The sequence below is a fragment of the Anguilla rostrata genome, chromosome 14 (assembly GCF_018555375.3).
Source record: "Anguilla rostrata isolate EN2019 chromosome 14, ASM1855537v3, whole genome shotgun sequence".
In the NCBI taxonomy this organism is placed as follows: Eukaryota; Metazoa; Chordata; class Actinopteri; order Anguilliformes; family Anguillidae; genus Anguilla; species Anguilla rostrata.
In genome coordinates, this window is record NC_057946.1 from 1,003,550 (window position 1) to 1,028,390 (window position 24,841).

Below are 24,841 nucleotides of genomic sequence, written 5' to 3' on the forward strand. Positions count from 1 at the left end.
CAGAGCTCACGCTTGAAGGACAGGCATGCCAGTTATTGAAAGAAGACCTGCCTCTACAAAGTTAATTATCCCCCAGCAACTCCGTGTATTGCGATCTCTCACATCTGTTTCCCTCGTGCCCGTCACCCTGACAGGACGTATCTTGCACAGTACGTGCTGGTTACGGGCTAAATTCGCTTATCATGTCACACGCCATCCACCAGGAGCAGGGGACCGCTTTCCTATCGTAAAACGCGTACGTACAGATATTATTCCACTGCTTAGAAATTATTTGATATTTGGGGAGTGTTCGTAGGAAAACTATGAAATATTAGAAATGAAATCTTCCTTTTCACCCGTGGTTGGAGCAGCACAAGGAAGATGTTCTTTTATTTCTTCTGGCCATATGTTGCTGCTCCTCTTGTAGGCCTACTACTGATGTAAATTTGAGCACTGAATGGATGACATATGTAAACTACAGCCTATTATAAATCTAACGTAAAATTACGTTGTTATCTTTAGGCACATTTTTACGACGTGACAAATAAACAAAGTTTACTTCTGACTGTCTGTGTGTGCGGTTGTTTAGACAAATGCATGATTTTGCAAAGCCGCTGCATAAACCACAGAGCATAGAAGTAAATGCCTAATTTAGCAATAATTATCTAATTACACCTCACATTGTTCAAGAAACCACTCGTTAGATGCACGGAGTCGAGGAGCCGACTGAATGTTAATGAAACCGAGTAGCCTAACTCCATTTCTCGGAAACTATTTTTTTTGGAACTGTGAGGAAACTTCCTGCGAATAGGCTACGGCTTCATACGATTTTCTCTAGAAACCTATTGGATGGTTTCACTTTTCTCCTCATTTTCTTTAATTGTTGATAGCCTAGCGTCGCCTTTTGTCTCACTCAGGACTGACTTATTTCTAACGTTTAAGTAAGTTTATAGCCCACCTGAGAACGAAACTAGTTTTTTTTCGTCACAGAAAATTCGTTAAGGCATACACCGGATAATCTATTAAACTACGGAATATGGAGTGCTTAAACCTGACGTCGTGACCGTAAATAGCTTTCCGCCGTTAAGTACTTCTATAGACCGTAAGTATTGATGTATATTGTTTTTCAAAAACCTGATAGATATCTTGACCAGTTTTGAGACGTCCCATACGGAGTTTACCGCGTGAGCTCTGTTCGGGACTGAAAAGAGGGAAATGTGTTCGTTGCACCAGTTCAGTGTTGAATCTACCTCTGATATAGTACTCATACAAACTCTTAAGTTACATTGTTAAATTGACATTAAAGATTTTACTGTGTTATCAAAACCTTTTCCTGTTCTGTCAACTTTCTATGAGGAAAAAATATTAATCTTTTATATTTAGGAATGTATAATAGGAAATAGCTTTATTGTTATTATTATTATTATTATTATTATTATTATTATTATTATTATTATTAATACATTTAATTTGTAATGCACTTTTCATTAGAAATAAATCTCAAAGTGCTACAGAGTAAAAAAACAGAAGCATAAATATGAACCAACAGCAGAGAACATTAAAAGCCACACAAGCTTTCAGGATTTTCACAGTTGCTCTTTCAGAAAATGCAGGGATTTTAAAATTTTATTTATTTATTTATTTATTTATTTATTTATTTATTTATTTATTTATTTATTTATTTATTTTGTTGCGCTTGAGTTAAAATATATATATACAAATTGAGTTAAAGAAGGGCCAGGTAATAAGAATGAACTAACACGGGGTTCCCTAGCTGCGCTCCAACACTGGCTTGCCCTTCGGTTGCTGTGGGCGCACTAACGGATGCAGCAACTATGTAAATTAGATGAGGAGTCGGCTACCTGCACGGCTTTGAACAGTCCCCTATAGTGTCTATTGCTGACCGAGAGTCGGTAGAGGGATTGCCTGTGCCAGCTTCGGGATTCCGCCTGCGGTTCTGTAGTTGGGCTAATACCACAGATTATTTCCACCGTGGGGAACGCTGCGCGGGAGACCCGCCAAGAACTCATCACAGGAGCGTCCCGCGCCCAAAATAGCCGCACGAGCCTGGCGATATCGGGTTCGACAGAGAACGAGAAATAACATCCCGCGGTCCCAGGAAAGGTATGCAATAATAATAATAATAATAATAATAATAACGATGTTATACACCAAATTTGTTCCAATTAAGTGCTTTACACGAAATCATGCAAAACATGTGATGAAGCAATCATACAGTACAATATAATAATAAGAACAAATTTCAAATGGAAACGAATATCAAGTTAAAACGTAGTTTCTAAAAAAAGTCTAAATAAAAATAAAAGAAAAAATCAAATACATACAGTAAAAGGCTGATTTAATGAAAGGCAAGTCTGTGAAAGTGTAGCCTATTTAAAAGGGTCTTAAAAGAAGGCAGGTTTTGATCTACTGATCTGATTTCTCAACTGTAAAAGAGTCTATAGGAGATGTATTGTAAAAGGTCTCCTTTTTGTTTCAGTTTGGACTCCAGAACAGTTGTAATTACATTTTCATAAGATTTAAGAGTTTGTATCATTTCATGTTTTAAAAGCTCAGAAACGTAGTCAAGAGCATATTTGTGTAATGCCATTAAAGTTATTAATAAAAATTTTAAATAACTTTTAACTAACTGGCAGCCAATACAAAGAGTCTTAAACTGGGATTATATGGTGACTCTAGTTAAAAGTCAGGCTTCTGCATTTTTTATTAGCTGTAAACGTGCAAGACATTGGCCACTAAGACATGAATACAATGCATTCCAGTAGTACAGTCGTGATAAGATAAAAGCGAGAGTGACTTTTTCCAGAGCTCGAAAAGATAAGATCGTTTTTTGACAGGTCTCTTAGTTGAAAAAAGCAATATTGGGCCACCTTCTTTCACATGTTGGTCCATATTAAGAGCAAAAAGTCCCAAAGATTCACATAGACAGGTTTGACGTTTACAGTTAGGGGAACTAGGATTGTCACAGAGGAGTTCAGACTTATTACATTACAGGCATTTAGCAGACGCTCTTATCCAGAGCAACTTACACAACTTTTTACATAGCACTTTACATTGTATCCATTTATACAGCTGGATATATACTGAAGCAATGCAGGTTAAGTACCTTGCTCAAGGGTACAACGGCAGTGTCCTTACCCGGGATTCGAACCTACGACCTTTCGGTTACAAGCACAGTTCCTTACCCACTGTGCCACTCTCCGTCCCTCTCTGACTTATGTTTGGGACTAATAAAACTGGAGGCCTGCCTAAGTAGGATTATGTTTTGGAAGAAGTAGCTAAAAGCTGGCTTATTGGGAAGGCACCTTCCTGTAATTGGGGTGTACTGGGCTAAGATCAGAGGGTTACCCCTGAGGTGTATCCCAGATGAAAAGGCTTCTGCTACATGACCTTCTGCCGTTTCCCCTGCATTGTCCCCGTCTCTGCATCCTTATGTCAGGCGGGGGCGAGGGAATGGACCAAAGCGTAGAGTGCCAAAAATACAAAAACTCCAAAATGGGGAAAACAAAAGACTTTAATGAAAAGAACGGGGACGCAAGGGAACAGAACGCCTCGCTGGGCGATCATGACCAACAAAGAAAATCCTCCAAAAACTCGGGAAAAACAAAAATACAAAATCCCAAAATGTAGGGAACAAAGCAGGCAGGGAACAGGCAACAGGCAACGGGCAGGCAAGGAACAGGTAACAGGCGACGGGCGACAAACAAGCAGGCAGGCAGGTAGCAAAACCGCACAAGTAGCAAACACGCACAAACAGGTGACAGAACCACAAACAGGTATCAAAACCGCAAGCAGGTGACAGAACCACAAGAATCCAGCGCCTGAGTGAGGGAAGAGGGAGACTTAAGTAGAAAGACGCAGACGAGACACAGGAGGGCACGATGAACAATCAAGCCACAGAGAGGGAAGGGAACGCGAGACAAAACGCAACTAATAATGAGATAATTGGAAACAATAAAACAATTAACTGAACACAAAGCAGAGGTGCCGCCATCTGGCGGCCCAACAGAGAACAACAAGGGGGGGAAGACACAGAACCCTGACACCTTATGCCTGTTTTTATCAGGGCTCCAACTGAAGAATATACAGCTTTTTAAATACACACCTACTTTTTGTATAAAAGCATAAAAACAGGCCTCTGTATTAATATATTTAAATGCTGTGGTGTTTATTGTCTCTTTACATATGCTGGGTTACTCGGGTACTATGAGCCTGGCCAGGTGGCACTGGTGTGAAAGTAGAGCCCACCTTGTAATAGCCGGTTAAATTTGACTCATGCAAGACGTACATCAAGGTCATGATCTGACCACTGCAATTCCGTGAAGTCTACGTCTTGCTTCTTTCACAAGACTGTGGTTTCCCAGATTTCTCTGCAAGGAGGAGTCATCTTGGTGGGAGGAGCCATTTTGTGTGAATGTTTAGTTTGTGGCTTTCCTTGCTGGTGTTGTGCCAGTAGGGGGTGAAACTCTCCCCCAGAGAGCCCTGCCTAGTTTTCTCAGGCCAGTCCCTTCTCCTCCTCCTACAGCTGAGGGGTGAAGTTTTCCCATACTCCTCCACGCTTCCTGTGTGCTCCGATCTCACCAGGACACGGGGAGCTGTTTGAGTTGAGTATCTTGGGAGAAATTATCTTGTGTAAATCTGGCATCACAGCTTTACGCAGGATCATTTTCTCTTGTGATCATTGTCTCTTTCTCTAACACACACTCTCTCTCACGCTCTCTCTCACACACACTTTTTCTTTCTCCCTCTCTCTCACACACACTCTCACGCTCTCTCTCTCTCCCTCTCTTTCACTCTCTCTCTCCTCCTCCCTCTCTCTCTCCCTCCCTCTCATTCAGAAACTCACATACACACTGTCCCTCCCTCTTTCTCAGACGCACTCACACACACACTCACTCACTGTGCATTCGTCACAGATAACACAGGCCCTGCTGTGCATCTGTCACAGATAACACTTATTCTCAGGGTTTGTAAGGCTAATAGTAAGGCTGCTTAAGGGTTTGAGCATTGCTAACCTGCTAAGTGCCTGGATACCAAGCTAATCCATTGTTACTAAGGTTTTCTCGTTGTTGTTTTATAATAGTCCGTGACTAAAATCATGGTTTCTTATTTTAGCAGAAGGAGTTTCTGTGTGTGCAGCACATCGCCTAGTGGGCTCTTGGAACCATGGGAATCTGGGTGTTGTGCACTCTGTATTTTGTCCTCAGCCTCCAGGGGAACCATGGCAGTGACGCCACGCTTGGTATGTGGGCCAGTCCCCTCCATCAAGCCTTAGCCATCTGCAAACACATCACGCTATTACCCACCGTAAATCATCCACCAACATAGCATCCTGGGCCCACCACCCGCTGGTTCCATTTTAGAAATGTAATAAATGCAATACAAGTGGTTTGATTATTTTTAAATGAAGTTTATGTGATAGCTAGCCATTATGAACACATCCATTATTGTACCTAGAACCTCTCGAGAAGGGTTGTGAGTGGGCAGACACCCAGCAGGGGAAGGTTGCGCAGAGCATGCTGGGATTTGTAGTTCATGTCTTGGGTCCACAGGGCTGACCATGCCACATGCAGTGAAGTTGGACATAGACTGGGTCAAACTACGCATATCTGTCTGCTGGAAACTGGATCAATTCCCCACAGTCAACAACCTTACAGAAAGTCTGCTCTTCGACATCGAGGTCCTCCAAAATGAAGGTGTTGTGCACAATGTAAGCGCCTGTTTTTAAACCTTCATAATAAATTGTCCAGAAGGTGCATATTATTCAAGTGAAAGCTACTTCTGTATTAATGGCAAATGTTAGAAATGTTGCTGCCTTATAAAATACACAAGAGTGTGTCCCTTTCAGTGGTGGAAAGTCCAGGAGTCAGAAAGTAAAAGTCCAGGGGTCAGAAAGTAAAATGTAAATGTCCAGGGGTCAGAAAGTGAAAGCCCTGCCATTTGTTTCTTCCACCCATGAACTCAGATTTCACTACTTAGTTCTGCGTCCTGGTTGAAGAATTAAGATAATTAGCAAATCCAGGTGATTGGACCAAGATACTGAGCAGACTTATTTACTGTAATGTTGGGCTAAATGTGGAGGTTCATTTACTGTAATGTTGGGTTAAATGTGTGGGTTTATTTACTGTAATGTTGGGCTAAATGTGGAGGTTCATTTACTGTAATGTTGGGTTAAATGTGTGGGTTTATTTACTGTAATGCTGGGTTAAATGTGCAGGTTTATTTACTGTAATGCTGGGTTAAATGTGCAGGTTTATTTACTGTAATGTTGGGCTAAATGTGTGGGTTTATTTACAGTAATGTTGGGCTAAATGTGCAGGTTTATTTACAGTAATGTTGGGCTAAATCTGCAGGTTTATTTACTGTAATGTTGGGCTAAATGTGCAGGTTTATTTACAGTAATGTTGGGCTAAATCTGCAGGTTTATTTACTGTAATGTTGGGCTAAATCTGCAGGTTTATTTACTGTAATGCTGGGTTAAATGTGCAGGTTTATTTACTGTAATGTTGGGCTAAATCTGCAGGTTTATTTACAGTAATGTTGGGCTAAATGTGTGGGTTTATTTACTGTAATGTTGGGCTAAATGTGCAGGTTTATTTACAGTAATGTTGGGTTAAATGTGTGGGTTTATTTACAGTAATGTTGGGTTAAATGTGTGGGTTTATTTACAGTAATGTTGGGCTAAATGTGTGGGTTTATTTACAGTAATGTTGGGCTAAATGTGTGGGTTTATTTACAGTAATGTTGGGCTAAATGTGTGGGTTTATTTAAGTAATGTTGGGTAAATGTGTGGGTTTATTTACAGTAATGTTGGGCTAAATGTGTGGGTTTATTTACAGTAATGTTGGGCTAAATGTGTGGGTTTATTTACAGTAATGTTGGGCTAAATGTGTGGGTTTATTTACAGTAATGTTGGGCTAAATGTGTGGGTTTATTTACAGTAATGTTGGGCTAAATGTGTGGGTTTATTTACAGTAATGTTGGGCTAAATGTGTGGGTTTATTTACTGTAATGTTGGGCTAAATCTGCAGGTTGCATTGTGTTAATGTTGTGTCAAATATGCAGGTTTAATTTCTGTAATGCGCTAAATGTGCAGGTCACCACAGAGGCAGATCCACTTTTGAAAAAGGGGCACTGGTGCTGGACTTCACCCACTCCACTGGAGTGCCCCCCACACTCCTACAGAGTTCGGTCCCGACGGCTAGACCACACCAGCCAGTGGAGCCCCAAACTGACTGTAGATGGTTTGTATCATCATCATCACGCACCCACACACACACATATACACGCAGACACACTCACACACACACACACTCACAGACACACTCACACTCTCACACCCACACACACACACACTCACACACACACACACACACACTCACAGACACACTCACACTCTCACACCCCACACACAAAACACCAGACCACTCACGCACTCTACACCCACACACACACTTGCACACTGCACGTCACGCACACGCATACATGCACACACTCACATGCACACACTCACACGTGCACACACTCACACACATACACACACACACACTCACACACATACACACTCACACACACACACTCACAGACACACTCACACATGCACACACACACACACACACACACACACACACACACAGCTGCTCATTGAAATTGACTCACTCTTTTTGTTCCTGTCCCCTCTCCAGAGACGGCTGTTCCTTCTCGCAAGCCCGTCCAGGTTTACCCTGTGGAGAAAGTCGTTGCCGTGGGCAGCACCGTTCGTTTCTGCTGCATTGTGGGAAGGGGCCGTGCGCTGACCGACATCAGATACAACGATGAAGTCGTGAACGCCACTCCGATCGGCGCCCAGAGCTACATGGTTGCCCTGCGTAACGTGACAGCCACCAAAAGCTCTGGCAACACCGTGCTCTGCAGCCACAACGACACCAACGCAGACACCACGGGCTCCAATCTCTTTGTTGGCTGTGAGTGATTTTTGCGGTTCCTTTACTTCTCCACACTTGGAAATGGCTTTTCTATGAAGGCTGTATGTTTCTCACTGGACTCTTCGGTACACTGAGCTTTAAGGAAACTTATTTTATCAGTGTGAATCACTGAAGTAAACAAAATGGCTACCTTCCTGTCCGGAAACTTCTCAGACACAGAACATTTACACTGCAGGAAATTACAATGGCTACCTCTCCAATATTTGAACGTCATTCTTATTGAGAATGATTTTGAGTGATTTTTAAGTCATGTGCTGTTCTGGGAGGCTTGAGTCAAACTGAAGTGTCTGTTTTTTGGATCACTGCAGTGAATAATGTGTGTGTGTGTGTTTAATTTTCTATGATAATTCTAAAATTTTACAGTATGACGTAACTGTCTAAATGTGAACGTTTGGGGAAATGTTCTGTTTACTGTTAATGTGTGTGTTCCGCTTTTGTTGCCCTTTGCCAAGCCCCTGTAGTTTATTGCTCATTATTGGGTCTGGTATGCATTGAATCCGGATGACTGGGTGATCTGTGAATGGCTGTATGTGTACATTTATATTTGTCCATAAATATTGGAAAGACAGTTTAAATTGCGCACTTCGGAGGGTTGCAGGAGCTAGAACCAATAGCTGTGATTGTTCAGTGAATGGACCAGCCTGAACCACGTAGCTGTTCTGTGATTGGACCAGCCTGAACCATGTGACTGTTCAGCGATTGGACCAGCGTGCACCGTGTGATTTTTGGGCCTTTCCCCCACCCCCAGACCCCCCTGACGACCACGCCTTGGTTTGTGAAACAGACCTGGAGTCTGTGGAGTGTCACTGGAACCCAGGGCGGCAGACGAAGCTGTATGGGAATCGGCGCACAAACTATACCTTGAACGGAAGGTACCTGTCTACCTAAAGAGCAGAGTCTGTAGTGAAATGTAAAGGGATTTATCCTGCTCTGTTGTTCGTGTGTGTTTTCCGCCCAGCTCTTCCTTAGGTTATGTAACTCTTGGCTTGCTGACTTGTTCCCGTTGTGCTGTTGGCTAACGCTCTTGCAACATGGCGGCCGATTTCCTCCTTCCACCACTGCTTCCAGGAACTGTTCGCAGGCCAGTCGAGTGAGGAAGCCGTCATTCCGGTGCAAGCCTTGCGAGGGCCTGTGCGAGAGGAACAGGACCCTGAAGGCCTCGAACCCGCTCGGCAGCCTGGTGCTCACAGACACGGCAGACCTGAATCACAGAGGTGGGCTCCGCCAGACGCAGCCTTCCAGTGACATCACCACTGCCACCGCTTCCGAGCCCGTGACTCGGAGGGGATAATGGCTGTTCATTCAGTTCTTAACATCTGAATGATGAGAATAAGACAAATAAAAGACTGAGAAATGTGTGCATAAAGATTGAGTGATGTAAATATGGTGTCCTAAATGCATATACATTAAAGCGTCTCGTAGCTTCATCGGAACAGAGCATGGCTATGAACAGAGACCCTATGAGCTGTGGAACTCATCATTAGTCTGTAAACCTCGGCTGCCCAGCCCTGTTCCTGCATCTGTCATCCTTCCGCTCCATCAAAGCATACCTCATTCAACAGCTGGAGATTCCACTGAGCTGCTAATTAGTAGAATCAGGTGTGCCAGATTAGGGTTGAAACCTACAGGAGAGTAGATCTCCAGGAACAGGGTTGGGCAGCCCAGCTGTAGACCTTCAACCAGGCCAGTACCGTCCCATACGTGGACATCACATAAGGTGGGAGCGTTGGCACAAAATAAGTTTGGTCTGTCCACAGTGCGCATGCAGCCTCCTTTCAGAGAGCCATCAGCTGAGGTGAATGCTTGGAACGCCAGTGTCCAGTGGAGATGGGCAGTGAAGGCCTATGAAAATCTGCACCTTCTGTGCCAGGTCCAGCTGATGCACAGCGGGCTCACCAACACAGTGAGTGACTGACTGGGACTGGGGGGAAGGGGCGGGGCTTAGTGAGTGACTGACTGGGACTGGGGGAAGGGGTGGGGCTTAGTGAGTGACTGACTGGGACTGGGGGGAAGGGGCGGGGCTTAGTGAGTGACTGACTGGGATTGGGGAGAAGGGGCGGGGCTTAGTGAGTGACTGACCGGGCCTGGGGGGAAGGGGCGGGGCTTAGTGAGTGACTGACTGGGACTGGGGGAAGGGGCGGGGCTTAGTGAGTGATTGACCGGGCCTGGTGGGAAGGGGCGGGGCTTAGTGAGTGACTGACCAGGCCTGGGGGAAGGGGGCTAGGATGGACTGACTGGAGGCGGCTAGGAGGTGACGGACTGGGAGCAGGCTTGGAGGACTGTGGGAGGGGAAGGGGCGGGGCTTAGTGAGTGACTGACTGGGACTGGGGGGAAGGGGCAGGGCTTAGTGAGTGACTGACTGAGCCTGCAGGGAAGGGGTGGGGCTTAGTGAGAAGGAGCAGGGGTGGAGAGAAGAGGCAGTAGCTGTGTTAGTGTGTGAAATGTATGTGTAGTGTGTGGAATGTATGTAAAAGTAGGATGTAGTGTGTGGAATGTGTGTAAAAGTAGGATGGAGCATGTACAGTGTATGTAAAAGTATGACATACCATATATTGTCATCTTGTGAAAACTGTGGTTTTCTGGGAAAAGTGGGTGGGAATGTGATGAAAATCCTAAGAACTGCTCAGTGAGATTTTCAGTCCATGGCCATTGCCAGACAAATCCATAAATCATATCTCAACATCATAATCATTCGTAAAGTCATTCACTTTAACTGGCTGTTATATCACAGCAACACCCTGTTTTTCTTTGGAAGGGGTAGGGCCTTTCCCAAAGGGGTGCATGGGCAGGTAAAGACTTATCTGCACTTCAAAAGAAGCAGAATAAAAGTTCACTTATGACTTCTGTGAATTCATCTTTTTCGACCTTGTAAAAGTACAAGTATTAGCATTAGAATGTTCTTACCTGAACATTCTAATGCTGATGTAACAGTCGCTGCTGGTGACTGAAAGCGGTGGAGTTCTAGAACACTGACAGAGAACTTTGAAAAAGCATTCCAGAAATCCTACTATTCAAAGCATTAATACCACCAGTTATATTCTCTTCAGTTATGATTTAGGATTTGGAACCGTACTTTATAATGTGGTCAGAATTTGGTTTGGCTGTTCCTGTGCAGAGTAACTATACGGGACGCGGGCTGTCAGAGCTGGTACTGCGCGACCTGCAGCCGGGCAGGAATTACAGCCTGCAGATTAGATGTGGGACACAGCAGAATTTTTGGAATTGGAGTGACTGGAGTTTCTTCAAATTCAAGACCAAAGAGGACCGTGAGTATCTGAGCAGGGCTGTAGAGTCTGCACGATCTGGGATATTTACAGGAGTGTATCAGTGTAGGATATTTACAGGAGTGTGTGAGTGTAGGATGTTTACAGGAGTTTATCAGTGTAGGATATTTACAGGAGTGTATCAGTGTAGAATATACACACGTGCATACACACAAACACACACATGCACGCATGCACACACACGCACACGCATACGCATGCACACACATTCACACGCACACGCACACATGCACACACGTACACATACACGCACACACACATGCACACACATGTACACATACACACGCACACATGCACACACGTACACATACACACACGCACACACACGCACACATGCACACACATGCACACACATGTACACACACACACGCACACACACACACACGCATTCATGCACACACATGTACACATGCACACATGCACACACGCACACACACACGCATTCATGCACACACATGTACACATACACACACGCACACATGCACCCACACACACACACACACACACACTTGCACACATGCACACACACATGCACACACATGTACACACACACACGCACGCACATACACACACACGTACGCACACACACACACACACACACACACGCACGACATGGCGCTGATTTCTCCTGATTCGGGGGCATCAGACTGCGTTTGTGTCTCCAGGTCCCAGTGCTCTGGATGTCTGGATGCAGATGAACGGCAGCCACTCAGCTCTCATCCTGTGGAGGGTAAGCGCGCTTCATCAACTCTGTACTGGTCCCCTGTGTGTGTGTGCTGACAGTGCGCTACAGTGCACTGCAATTACACTGTGCTGACAGTGCGCTACAGTGCACTGCAATTACACTGTGCTGACAGTGCGCTACAGTGCACTGCAATTACACTGCTGACAGTGCGCTAGAGTGCACTGCAATAACACTGTGCTGACAGTGCGCTAAAGTGCACTGCAGTAACACTGTGCTGACAGTGCGCTACAGTGCACTGCAGTAACACTGTGCTGACAGTGCGCTACAGTGCACTGCAATTACACTGTGCTGACAGTGCGCTACAGTGCACTGCAATTACACTGCTGACAGTGCGCTAGAGTGCACTGCAATAACACTGTGCTGACAGTGCGCTAAAGTGCACTGCAGTAACACTGTGCTGACAGTGCGCTACAGTGCACTGCAATTACACTGTGCTGACAGTGCGCTAAAGTGCACTGCAGTAACACTGTGCTGACAGTGCGCTACAGTGCACTGCAATTACACTGTGCTGACAGTGCGCTACAGTGCACTGCAGTAACACTGTGCTGACAGTGCGCTACAGTGCACTGCAATAACACTGTGCTGACAGTGCGCTACAGTGCACTGCAGTAACACTGTGCTGACAGTGCGCTACAGTGCACTGCAGTAACACTGTGCTGACAGTGCGCTACAGTGCACTGCAGTAACACTGTGCTGACAGTGCGCTACAGTGCACTGCAATAACACTGTGCTGACAGTGCGCTACAGTGCACTGCAGTAACACTGTGCTGACAGTGCGCTACAGTGCACTGCAGTAACACTGTGCTGACAGTGCGCTACAGTGCACTGCAGTAACACTGCTGACAGTGCGCTACAGTGCACTGCAATTACACTGTGCTGACAGTGCGCTACGGTGCACTGCAATAACACTGTGCTGACAGTGCGCTACAGTGCACTGCAGTAACACTGTGCTGACAGTGCGCTACAGTGCACTGCAATTACACTGTGCTGACAGTGCGCTAAAGTGCACTGCAATAACACTGCTGACAGTGCGCTACAGTGCACTGCAGTAACACTGTGCTGACAGTGCGCTACAGTGCACTGCAGTAACACTGTGCTGACAGTGCGCTACAGTGCACTGCAGTAACACTGTGCTGACAGTGCACTGCAGTAACACTGCTGACAGTGCGCTACAGTGCACTGCAGTAACACTGTGCTGACAGTGCGCTACAGTGCACTGCAGTAACACTGCTGACAGTGTGCTACAGTGCACTGCAATAACACTGTGCTGACAGTGCGCTACAGTGCACTGCAATAACACTGCTGACAGTGCGCTACAGTGCACTGCAGTAACACTGTGCTGACAGTGCGCTACAGTGCACTGCAATTACACTGTGCTGACAGTGTGCTACAGTGCACTGCAGTAACACTGTGCTGACAGTGCGCTACAGTGCACTGCAGTAACACTGTGCTGACAGTGCGCTACAGTGCACTGCAATTACACTGTGCTGACAGTGCGCTACAGTGCACTGCAATTACACTGTGCTGACAGTGCGCTACGGTGCACTGCAATTACACTGTGCTGACAGTGCGCTACAGTGCACTGCAATAACACTGCTGACAGTGCGCTACAGTGCACTGCAGTAACACTGTGCTGACAGTGCGCTACAGTGCACTGCAATTACACTGTGCTGACAGTGCGCTACAGTGCACTGCAGTAACACTGTGCTGACAGTGCGCTACGGTGCACTGCAATAACACTGTGCTGACAGTGCGCTACAGTGCACTGCAGTAACACTGTGCTGACAGTGCGCTACGGTGCACTGCAATAACACTGTGCTGACAGTCAGGTTCAGAAAGTAAAAGTCCTCCTCAGGATAGTGTTCCAATCACCTGGATTTGCTAATTAGCTCAATTCTTCAGCCAGGAGGCAGAACTAATTAGTGAAATCAGCTGGCTGAGTTCATGGGTGGAAGAAGGACTTTCTGACTTTCTCACCTTTTTGCCAGGTACTAAACAGGTAGCAGGTACTGAACAGGAAGCAGGTACTGAGCAGGTGCTGAACAGGGACTGAACAGGTAGCAGGTACTGAACAGGTACTGAGCAGGTAGTAGGTACTGAACAGGTACTGAGCAGGTAGCAGATACTGAACAGGTACTGAGCAGGTAGCAGATACTGAACAGGTACTGAGCAGGTAGCAGATACTGAACAGGTACTGAACAGGTAGCAGGTACTGAGCAGGTGCTGAGAAGGAAGCAGGTACTGAACAGGTACTGAGCAGGTAGCAGGTACTGAACAGGTACTGAGCAGGAAGCAGATACTGAGCAGGTGCTGAGAAGGAAGCAGGTACTGAACAGGTACTGAGCAGGAGGCAGATACTGAACAGGTACTGAACAGGTAGCAGGTACTGAGCAGGTGCTGAACAGGGACTGAGCGACATGCCTCTCTCTCCCGTTTTGGCCAGCCTCTCTCGGCCAGTGAGAGTCACGGCCGGATTCGGGGCTACGAGGTGTCCTGGGACAGCTCCCTGAGGGGAAGGCGGAGCTCCAAGCTGCCCCCAGAGAAGCACAGCCTCCTCCTCCAGGACCTGGGACACGGGGTCGTCACGGTTACAGCCTTCAACGGGGCCGGCTCCTCCCCTCCCTCCAGCGTTGGCTTTGCTGAGCTCGCAGGTGAGTGGGCCACCTGGTTGCACAGGTAGAGGAGCCTGATCAGGTGCACATGACATGAGTCTAGAACGGGGTCCTCAGGAAGAGATGTATAAGCATAGTAAAATTTTAGCATTTACATACATCTATTTCTATAGCATCTTATCACTCAAAAAGCTGGCTGAAATCCTTCTGTGTCTGCAGCCTGTGTTAGCTGTGCTGATCCAGTGCCCTGGGCTGTGCTGTGTCTGCAGCCTGTGTTAGCTGTGCTGATCCTGTGTCTGCAGCCTGTGTTAGCTGTGCTGATCCTGTGTCTGCAGCCTATCTTAGCTGTGCTGATCCTGTGTCTGCAGCCTATCTTAGCTGTGCTGATCCTGTGTCTGCAGCCTGTGTTAGCTGTGCTGATCCTGTGTCTGCAGCCTGTGTTAGCTCTGCTGATCCTGTGTCTGCAGCCTGTGTTAGCTGTGCTGATCCTGTGTCTGCAGCCTATCTTAGCTGTGCTGATCCTGTGTCTGCAGCCTGTGTTAGCTGTGCTGATCCAGTGTCTGCAGCCTGTGTTAGCTGTGCTGATCCTGTGTCTGCAGCCTGTTAGCTGTGCTGATCCTGTGTCTGCAGCCTGTGTTAGCTGTGCTGATCCTGTGTCTGCAGCCTATCTTAGCTGTGCTGATCCTGTGTCTGCAGCCTGTGTTAGCTGTGCTGATCCTGTGTCTGCAGCCTGTTAGCTGTGCTGATCCTGTGTCTGCAGCCTGTTAGCTGTGCTGATCCTGTGTCTGCAGCCTGTGTTAGCTGTGCTGATCCTGTGTCTGCAGCCTGTTAGCTGTGCTGATCCTGTGTCTGCAGCCTGTGTTAGCTGTGCTGATCCTGTGTCTGCAGCCTGTGTTAGCTGTGCTGATCCTGTGTCTGCAGCCTGTGTTAGCTGTGCTGATCCTGTGTCTGCAGCCTGTGTTAGCTGTGCTGATCCTGTGTCTGTAGGCGGTACAGCCAGTGTTTCCATAATCCCTGGCTCCGGCGGCGGCTTCAACCTGTCCTGGCCTGCCAGCGCCAACGCGACCTGCGGGTACGCTGTGGAGTGGAGCCCCGCCCACAGCGGGCGTGGCCGTACGGTGGAGTGGGTGAGGGTGCCAGCTCAACGCACCTGGGCCAGGATTCCACCTGGTGAGTCTGAGACCAGAGCCTCCCCTTCAGTCGGTCACCATGGGAACCAGAAATTACATTACATCACTGATCTCAACCCGTAAAATTACATTACATCACTGATCTCAACCGGCAAAATGATATTACATCACTGATCTCAACCGGTAAAATTATATTACATCACCGATCTCAACCGGTAAAATTACATTACATCACTGATCTCAACTGATAAAATTACATTACATCACTGATATCAACCGGCAAAATTACATTACATCACTGATCTCAACTGGTAAAATTACATTACATCACTGATCTCAACCGGTAAAATTACATTACATCACTGATCTCAACTGGTAAAATGATATTACATCACTGATATCAAGCGGCAAAATTACATCACTGATCTCAACCGGTAAAATTACATTACATCACTGATCTCAACTGGTAAAATTATATTACATCACTGATATCAACCGGCAAAATTACATTACATCACTGATCTCAACTGGTAAAATTACATTACATCACTGATCTCAACCGGTAAAATTATATTACATCACTGATCTCAACTGGTAAAATTATATTACATCACCGATCTCAACCGGTAAAATTACATTACATCACTGATCTCAACTGGTAAAATTACATTACATCACTGATATCAACCGGTAAAATTATATTACTTCACTGATATCAACAGGTAAAATTATATTACATTACTGATATCAATAGGTAAGATTATATTACATTACTGATGCCAAAGTTAATGTATGTAACTGGTCAGCAGTGTTAATGTATTAAGTGTGTGTTGTTGTGTGATTATTTAATGCCATATGCTGTTGGTGGGTGTCGGTTGTTACATTACATTACAGGCATTTATCTACACAACTTTTTTGTACATAGCATTTACATTGCATCCATTTATACAGCTGGATATATACTGAAGCAATGCTGGTTAAGTACCTTGCTCAAGGGTACAACGGCAGTGTCCTACCTGGGAATCAAACCTGTGACCTTTAGGTTACAAGACCAGCTCCTTACCTATTATACTACGCTGCCATTGTGTGCTACTGTAGGTCAGAGCAGAGAATGGATCGCCTCACTCTCTCCATTTGTTCTTCTGCCTCAGAGTGCTTCACAGCAGGGCTGAAGTACTCACTGTCCATCTACAACTGCAGTCAGGGCATCTTGGAGCTGCTGGCCAGGAGGGAGGAGTACAGTGAGGAGAGGGGTGAGCTCTGCTGGGCTTCTGTCTTACAACATAACCATCCATACTGAGGAGAACAGGCCATTCAGCTTATAACCATCTATACTGAGGAGAACAGGCCATTCAGCCCATAAGAATCCATAATGAAGAGAACATTACATTATATTACATTACATTACAGGTATTTAGCAGACGCACTTATCCGGAGTGACTTACAGAACCTTTTACACAGCAGGTCATTCAGCCCATAAGAATTCAGCCCATCTAGAACATGAGAACATAAGAATCCATAATGAGAACTCAGCCCATGTGGAACATGAGAACATAGGAATCACACATACTAAAAGCAGGGGCCCCGTGTCCCTCCCACCCACTACCCCTCCCCCTCTGTGCTCCGTGAGCAGCCCCTGACCAGCCAGTGCAGAATCTGGAGGTGAAGCAGAGTGGGTCCGAAGTGCGGCTCCGCTGGGACGAGGTTCCCCTGGAGGGTCAGCGGGGGCTCATCCGCGGATATTCGGTCCATTGGGCCTCCGCTTCGGGCCTGGTCTCAGGTATGCTCAGTCAGGCACAGCGTTCAATCACCACAAAGCAGATGCTGGCAAAACGGGGACAGCTCTGAGCTCAGTGACCTCCACAGAAACAGCTCTGAGCTCAGTGACCTCCACAGAAACAGATGTGAGCTCAGTGACCTCCACAGAAACAGATGTGAGCTCAGTGACCTCCACAGAAACAGATCTGAGCTCAGTGACCTCCACAGAAACAGATGTGAGCTCAGTGACCTCCACAGAAACAGATCTGAGCTCAGTGACCTCCACAGAAACAGCTCTGAGCTCAGTGACCTCCACAGAAACAGATCTGAGCTCAGGCTAGCTCCACAGAAACAGAGCTGAGCTCAGTGACCTCCACAGAAACAGCTCTGAGCTCAGTGACCTCCACAGAAACAGCTCTGAGCTCAGTGACCTCCACAGAAACAGATCTGAGCTCAGGCTAGCTCCACAGAAACAGATCTGAGCTCAGGCTAGCTCCACAGAAACAGCTCTGAGCTCAGTTAGCTCCACAGAAACAGATCTGAGCTCAGGCTAGCTCCACAGAAACAGCTCTGAGCTCAGTTAGCTCCACAGAAACAGATCTGAGCTCAGGCTAGCTCCACAGAAACAGCTCTGAGCTCAGTGACCTCCACAGAAACAGATCTGAGCTCAGCTGCCTCCACAGAAACAGAGCTGAGCTCAGTGACCTCCACAGAAACAGCTCTGAGCTCAGTGACCTCCACAGAAACAGCTCTGAGCTCAGTGACCTCCACAGAAACAGATCTGAGCTCAGGCTAGCTCCACAGAAACAGATCTGAGCTCAGGCTAGCTCCACAGAAACAGCTCTGAGCTCAGTTAGCTCCACAGAAACAGATCTGAGCTCAGGCTAGCTCCACAGAAACAGCTCTGAGCTCAGTGACCTCCACAGAAACAGATCTGAGCTCAGCTACCTCCACAGAGGACCACCCTGACCTAACAGCAAAAATGGCCGCTGTGCGTGCAGGTGTCTGTTTCAGCCCAGCGCTGCGACACCTAGTTAACTAATCATGATCCTCAATCAAGACCTCTATAAGTACAATCAGGTGTCTTACGGCGGGGCTAAAGCAGAAACCGGCACCCACGCAGGCCGTTTTCGGATAAGACTGGGGACACCTGGTTTATCTTGTCTTGCTGGGTCATCTTTCGCTCTTTCCTTGCCAGAGAACATCACAGACCCAGAGGCGAGAGGCTACACCGTGAGAAACCTGCCCCTGGGTCACTACACCTTCACAGTGAGGGCCTTCACAGCGGCGGGGGAGGGGAGCGGCGCTGTGGTCTCTATTCAGCTCAGCCCTTACTGTGAGTGCCATTCCACCCCCTTTTTAGCGTCTCAGACTCAGTCACCCCAAGGCTGGCTACTCGGAAATGGTGCCTGTACCCCATCATTCACAAATCCGTGCTTGTCCTAAGCTGGGATTTCCCACCCTAGTCCTAGTTGTCTTCGTCTTAAAATCAACTACCAGTTTAGAGCCATGGAGTGGGTGAGTTATTGCCCTATTGCTGGGCAGCGATGAAACCTTCCAGTCCCTGTGACTCCACAGGATGGGGTTTGGGTGTCCCCTGTTTCCTGTAGTTGCCTGTGTTGGCCAGTGCTGGACCTTGGCCTCTTTTGACAAGGGGCAGTTCCACCTCCAGCTCTGCACAGTGTTGTGTGTTGAGCTGAGTGAGCACGTCTGATGCAGTGAAACTTGGCAATCTCAGTGCATTGTGTGTAAGCCTGACATGCTACAGACTATGGGGCTACCGTGGACCAAACCTGGGTCAAATTACTCTTTAGATGGGGAAAACCGAAAGCTTTACTCCAGATCCATCATCAAATAGAACATGCCGCCACAGCAATGTAAACCTTTTGTTCTCAATTTGAATGAAAACAGATGCTACTTTTTTGTCTGTAAGGAGGAATGCTTTCTTTTCTTTGGCACAGAGTATTACTAAAGGGTTCCAATATTTTGGGTCCTCATTTGAACCAGGTCTGCTGTGGACATGTAGGATTATATGACACAGCACACAGGTTTTGGGGGGAGGGGGGGGGAGGGTGGGTTGTGGTGTTATTTCACGGGACATCCTGTAATTGTGGCTAACATCTATTACGATTGCATGATGCACAGCCAAGTCCAGCTATTTAAATACATGACTATATAACTACATTAACATATAACTGTTGTACTATATAACTGCATTACTATACAACTACACCACTATATAACTACATTACTAAACAACTACAGTGCTATATAACTACATTACTATACAACTACAGTACTATATAACTACATTACTATACAACTGCTGTACTATATAACTACATTACCATACAACTGCAGTACTATATAACCACATTACTATACAACTGCTGTACTATATAACTACATTGCTATACAACTGCACTACTATATAACCACATCACTATATAACTGAAGTACCATTTTACTACACTACAGTTAAAGTACACTTTCTTATAATCACTTTGTAATTACAGTATTATGGAACAACATTACTATATCCACACTATCATTTTACTATGCTTGTGTTTGTGTATGCTACTCTATAACCACATGACTAATCAGTCATGTGACTTTTGAGTGGCAGCACTGTGAGTAATGATGGAAACTCATTGGGACTGACAGCAGTATGTAAATGTTCAGGGATGTGGCGAGAGGCCCCCTTTCCTATTGGCTGTGTGAAACATGGAATGCCGTTTGCTCTCTTTTTCTGCAGCTGATTCGCTGATCTCCGTAATGCTCATTTCCCTGGGTACAATGGCCTGTGTCCTCATCCTCACCACTGTAACCTGCTACCGCAAGAGGAAATGGTAGGAGAGGAAGCTGCTTTGTTTTTGTTTTCGGGGAAGACCATTTTCACACGTCGGTTACTTGTCTGTAGACCTCAGATTCAATCAGATCCACTCTGAGTGGGGAAGGTGTTCTGTTTTTCTCATGAAATTGTGACAGAGAAGACTGTGTTGAATATGTGAGTCTCACGACTTTGACTTCCTGTTTCTCTCTCTGTGTAACAGGATGAAGGAGAAGTTCTACTCTGACATTCCCCGGCCAAAGCTGTCCCATAACTGGGCAACAACACCAGTGAGTCTTCAGTCCCACAATGCCCCTGTGCTTCTGGTGTCCCACACTGCCCCTGTGCTTCTGGTTTCCCACAATGCCCCTGTGCTTCTAGTGTCCCACAATGCCCCTGTGCTTCTGGTTTCCCACAATGCCCCTGTACTTCTGGTGTCCCACAATGCCTTTGTGCTTCTGGTGTCCCACAATGCCCCTGTGCTTCTGCCTCCCACAATGCCCCTGTGCTTCTGGTGTCCCACAATGCCCTTGTGCTTCTGCCATCCCACACCTGCTCTGTACCTGTCTCTGTCTTTCTGGAAGTGAGTGATTGTGACTGGAGGTTAATGGAGGTGAGTAGATGTTAATAGATGTTAATCGAGGTGAATAGATGTGAACAGAGCTGAAGAGATGTGAATAAAGGTGAACAGATGTTAATGGAGGTAATTAGTTGCAAATGGATGTGAATAGATGTTAATGGGGGTGAATAGATGTCAGTAGAGGTGAATAGATGTTAATGGAGGTGAATAGGTGAGGTCAGATAAGGATGGATGTTAACTCTGGTCTCTAACTGCTCTTCTCAGATTTTAAGCTACCAGGGGATGGAACCCATGCACATCCCCTATGACAGCATTGAAATAATGTCGCACCTGGCTGAGAATTCGGGAGTAGATCATGGTGAGGAGAAAGGGGGGTGTTGGTTCCCACCTGACACAGACTCCAGCTGCCCCCCCTACATCGGGTGCTACCAGCAGGCACCGGGCAGGAGGTCCTATGGGTGTGTCCCCCCGGCCCCCCCGGCCCCCCCTGCCCCCTCCCTGGAGACCAGGCGCACAGGGGTCACCTACACAGCGGTGTGTACCCCTCTGATGCCCACACAGGGTGTCCCACCCCCTGAGGAGTACAAGCCCCAGATTTCAGCACCCCCGCATGCCCTCCCGCTGTGGGCGGACGATGGCTACCAGCCCCACCCCCCCCGCTGCCCCGGGTCTCCGGGGGTCGAAAGCCTCGACCCGTCTCTGGACACGCCCACGTCTGCCAACTCCTTCACGTTCCTGTTGGGCGGGGCTGCGTCTGTGGGACGTCCTGAGCAGACCTGCACCCTTCCCTCCCCTGTGGAGCTGAACGGGGTCCTCCCCTACAGGAACTACACTAATCCCTCCTACATGCTCACAGACACATCCCTCTAACCCCACCCACTGTTCCACAGGCCACACCCACAGGCAAACTGCTTCCTCCCTCATAATGCTAACCCCACCCTCTGTTCAACAGGCCACACCCACAGATAGCTCCTGGCCAATCACGCGCTCGCCTGCTCGGCTCCTGGCCAATCACGCACTGCCCTACTGGGCTTCTGGCCAGTCAGCAAGAAGCCAGAATAAACTGCAAGAGTAAATATGAGTAAAATAGGCATTATAAAACTCAAGTTAATTACATGTTTCTTTGTGGGAAATTTGTGCAGGCCAGTGTTCACAGTGCACTGTTTACTGAAAGTAATGAAATTAAATAGTAGGATTTATTATTTATTACATTATAATCACTTGGCATTATTTTATTGTTATTATGGCATTATTTTTCTAGCAGTGGAGCGCATCAGTGTTACCTTTCCCTCAGAAATACAAGAAATGGCCAAAGTGTCAGGGAGGTTCATTTATAATCAATAAGTGTAAAATTAACATAAGAAACAGCATTTTGTATTTGTAACAGAAGCGGTTTGACAAGACAGATAGCTTTATGTCTTTTGCTTTCAGTGTTCAGTTAGGAGGTTCTTCAGGTATCTCCTGGTCATTCAGGTATCTCCTGGTTGTTCAGGTATCTCCAGGTTGTTCAGGTATCTCCAGGTTGTTCAGGTATCTCCTGGTGCATGTGAAGCACTTGTCTCTGCAATATTCGCACATCTGTCAGACACTGTTTTAGTTCATGTGCGCCTTGGTCTTGGTCTGTGTGTGTGCCTGTCTTATGTTTGACACCTCAGCCATCACTGGATCAGTATGTGTGTGTGTCTGTGTCTTACCTTATGATTGACAGCTCGTGTGTGTGTGTGTCTGTGTCTTACCTTATGAGTGACAGAAGAGCTGCCTGCCCCAGGAGAGGTGTAATGTGTGTTTGAGAGTACAGGTTGGTCATGTTTTAACCTGACCTGATATTTTATTTCTCTGAACCTTTGTATGTGAACGTACTTTCGTAATTCCAACTTCGCTAAGTTTCTCTGAACAAAGATGATGAAACATCCATTTAAACTTGAGCAATTTTATTTTGTGATATTACAGCATAATGCGTATTTGAGTCGGTTATAAGTATGAAAAATATCAAAGTTGATCGAGAATGTTGTTGTACTGATATTCCAGGTGCCATTAACTGTCCATTCACTATGTAGCATGTATTAGAGTTGTTTTATTCTTAATACCTCTGAAATCACTCTGCTGCTTATATGCTGGATGTGTCCAGGCTTGGTCTTGAAAAGGGTGCAGGTTTTTGTTTTATCCCAGCAGTGTCCCCTCATTCAACTAATAAACACAACCTTGATGACTAAAATCAGACGTCTTAGCACCCCCACCGGCCCTGCTCGGATATGATTGGCTCTGCTGTGCACCCCCACCGGCCCTGCTCGGATATGATTGGACACTGCTGTGCACCCACACCGGCCCTGCTCGGATATGATTGGACACTGCTGTGTACCCCCACCAGCCCTGCTCAGATATCATTGGACACTGCTGTGTACCCCCACCAGCCCTGCTCAGATACCTTTGGGCACTGCTGTGTACCCCCACCAGCACTGCTCAGATATCATTGGACACTGCTGTGCACCCCCACCAGGCCTGCTTATATATGATTGGACACTGCTGCTCAGGTCTGATTCCTTGCGACGCACCCGTAGGTCATAGGTCACGTGTAAATGTAGCTCATCCTTCATCTGCAGCAGCATGCTTCTGTGAGTCCAACATGTATCAGCGTGTTACTGTGGTATGTGTTTCACACTTGTATGAGCATCTTACTGTGGAATTAGTGAAACATGTATGAACATATTCAATTTCCCACATCCAAATGCATGACCAAAATTGAGCCCATGGTGTTGGTGTGCTGAAGTTTACTCTTCTCCAGATGTGAGGAACATTCTCTGGACATGGTAGCTGTACTACTACAGCATAACCACTAGGTGTCAGTAGAGTATTAAGGAAAAACAATTTTATCCAAATCGTTCTGTGATCTGGAAATATATTTGGAAAAGTATCAGTATAAGTAGAAGTAGGGTGAGATGACAGGGTATGATGTCAAAGTAACCAGCACCAAGCAAACATTGTGAATATTCATTTCCTGTTTTGAATTTGTATTATTCTACAATTCAGGATGTGTAGTTCATATGTATGTACAAACCTTTTAAAATGAGTTTAAAAATGTAATGTTTTTGCTCAGGGATTCAAAAATGTGACACTTTAAATTCATGCAAATCCAGGTACTTCAGCCCCGGAAGGTGTCAGAGTGTGGACCCAAGTACTGAGAGACTCAGAATTGAGGCAGTAAAATCCAAAAAATATACTTAGTTTCAGGCAAAAATACGCAAAAATTACAGGAGGCAAAAACAGAAGAAAACAAGAAAAACACTGGTAACATACACAAGAAGCTGGAAACAGAAAGGTCTTATACTGAACTGGGGCTGTTCACACCAAGACGCAACAGGGTGAACACAGAGAAACACCTGCAGATACTCACTTAAACGAACAGACGCTGCAGGCTAACAAGAACCAATAATCGAGTAATTACAAACAACACAGACTGGATAAGATACAGAAGAAAAAGGGAAAACAGGCGGCCTCTGGTGGACAGCAGGGGTAGCTCATGACAGAAGGGTCACTGGAAAAAGGTATGGTTGCCTTAATCTGTTCTGGTGTAAGATCGCAAATTCTTACCTGAACATCCTAATGCTGATGTAACATTCACTATCAGTGAAGAGCAGCGGAGTTCTAGAACACTGATTTGGAATTTTGAGGAAAATTTTTTTTCTCAAAAACCTGCCTATTTCAAAGGGTTAAATAATATGGGATACTCCGTTCACTGGTGTGCTGAAGACAACACTCATCAAGCACAACATATATGTGTGTACTTGGAAGACTGGGAGTGATTCATAATTGCACAGTGGATGATTTGTTTCACTTTTTCAGTAATATTAATAAGAAGGAGGAGGAGACGTTGCCAGGGCTTTGCAAGTCAGCACAAGTCTGGCTAGAGGCAGGCTGGT

At 46.3% G+C, this 24,841-nt stretch overlaps 1 protein-coding gene across 8 annotated transcripts; it reads left to right on the forward strand.

The window, feature by feature from the left end:
* Nucleotides 1-23,991, forward strand: LOC135239322 (leukemia inhibitory factor receptor-like). Of its 8 annotated transcripts, none has more exons than XM_064307904.1 (19): nucleotides 1-235; nucleotides 4,526-4,603; nucleotides 5,116-5,242; nucleotides 5,553-5,710; nucleotides 7,097-7,244; nucleotides 7,686-7,964; nucleotides 8,734-8,857; nucleotides 9,054-9,199; nucleotides 9,743-9,888; nucleotides 11,101-11,251; nucleotides 11,935-11,999; nucleotides 14,458-14,665; nucleotides 15,614-15,796; nucleotides 16,908-17,009; nucleotides 17,390-17,536; nucleotides 18,713-18,850; nucleotides 20,270-20,363; nucleotides 20,568-20,634; nucleotides 21,189-23,991. In XM_064307904.1, the coding sequence occupies exons 3-19, from the start codon at nucleotides 5,167-5,169 to the stop codon at nucleotides 21,792-21,794; spliced, it is 2,838 nt and encodes a 945-aa protein (XP_064163974.1). In that variant the 5' UTR covers nucleotides 1-235; nucleotides 4,526-4,603; nucleotides 5,116-5,166; the 3' UTR covers nucleotides 21,795-23,991. The 8 variants fall into 8 exon arrangements, with proteins under 8 accessions (XP_064163974.1, XP_064163978.1, XP_064163980.1 ...); XM_064307908.1 differs by having other exon boundaries at nucleotides 5,119-5,242; XM_064307903.1 differs by lacking the exon at nucleotides 1-235 and adding an exon at nucleotides 699-1,081.
* The last annotated feature ends 850 nt before the right edge of the window (nucleotides 23,992-24,841 follow it).

Coding starts and splice junctions, on each gene's coding strand:
- LOC135239322 (XM_064307904.1), top strand. CDS start 5,167: ATGGGAATCTGGGTGTTGTGCACTCTGTATTTTGTCCTCAGCCTCCAG. Junction 17,010..17,389: donor GGAGTACAGTGAGGAGAGGG/GTGAGCTCTGCT, acceptor CTCCGTGAGCAG/CCCCTGACCAGCCAGTGCAG. Junction 20,364..20,567: donor TGCTACCGCAAGAGGAAATG/GTAGGAGAGGAA, acceptor TCTGTGTAACAG/GATGAAGGAGAAGTTCTACT.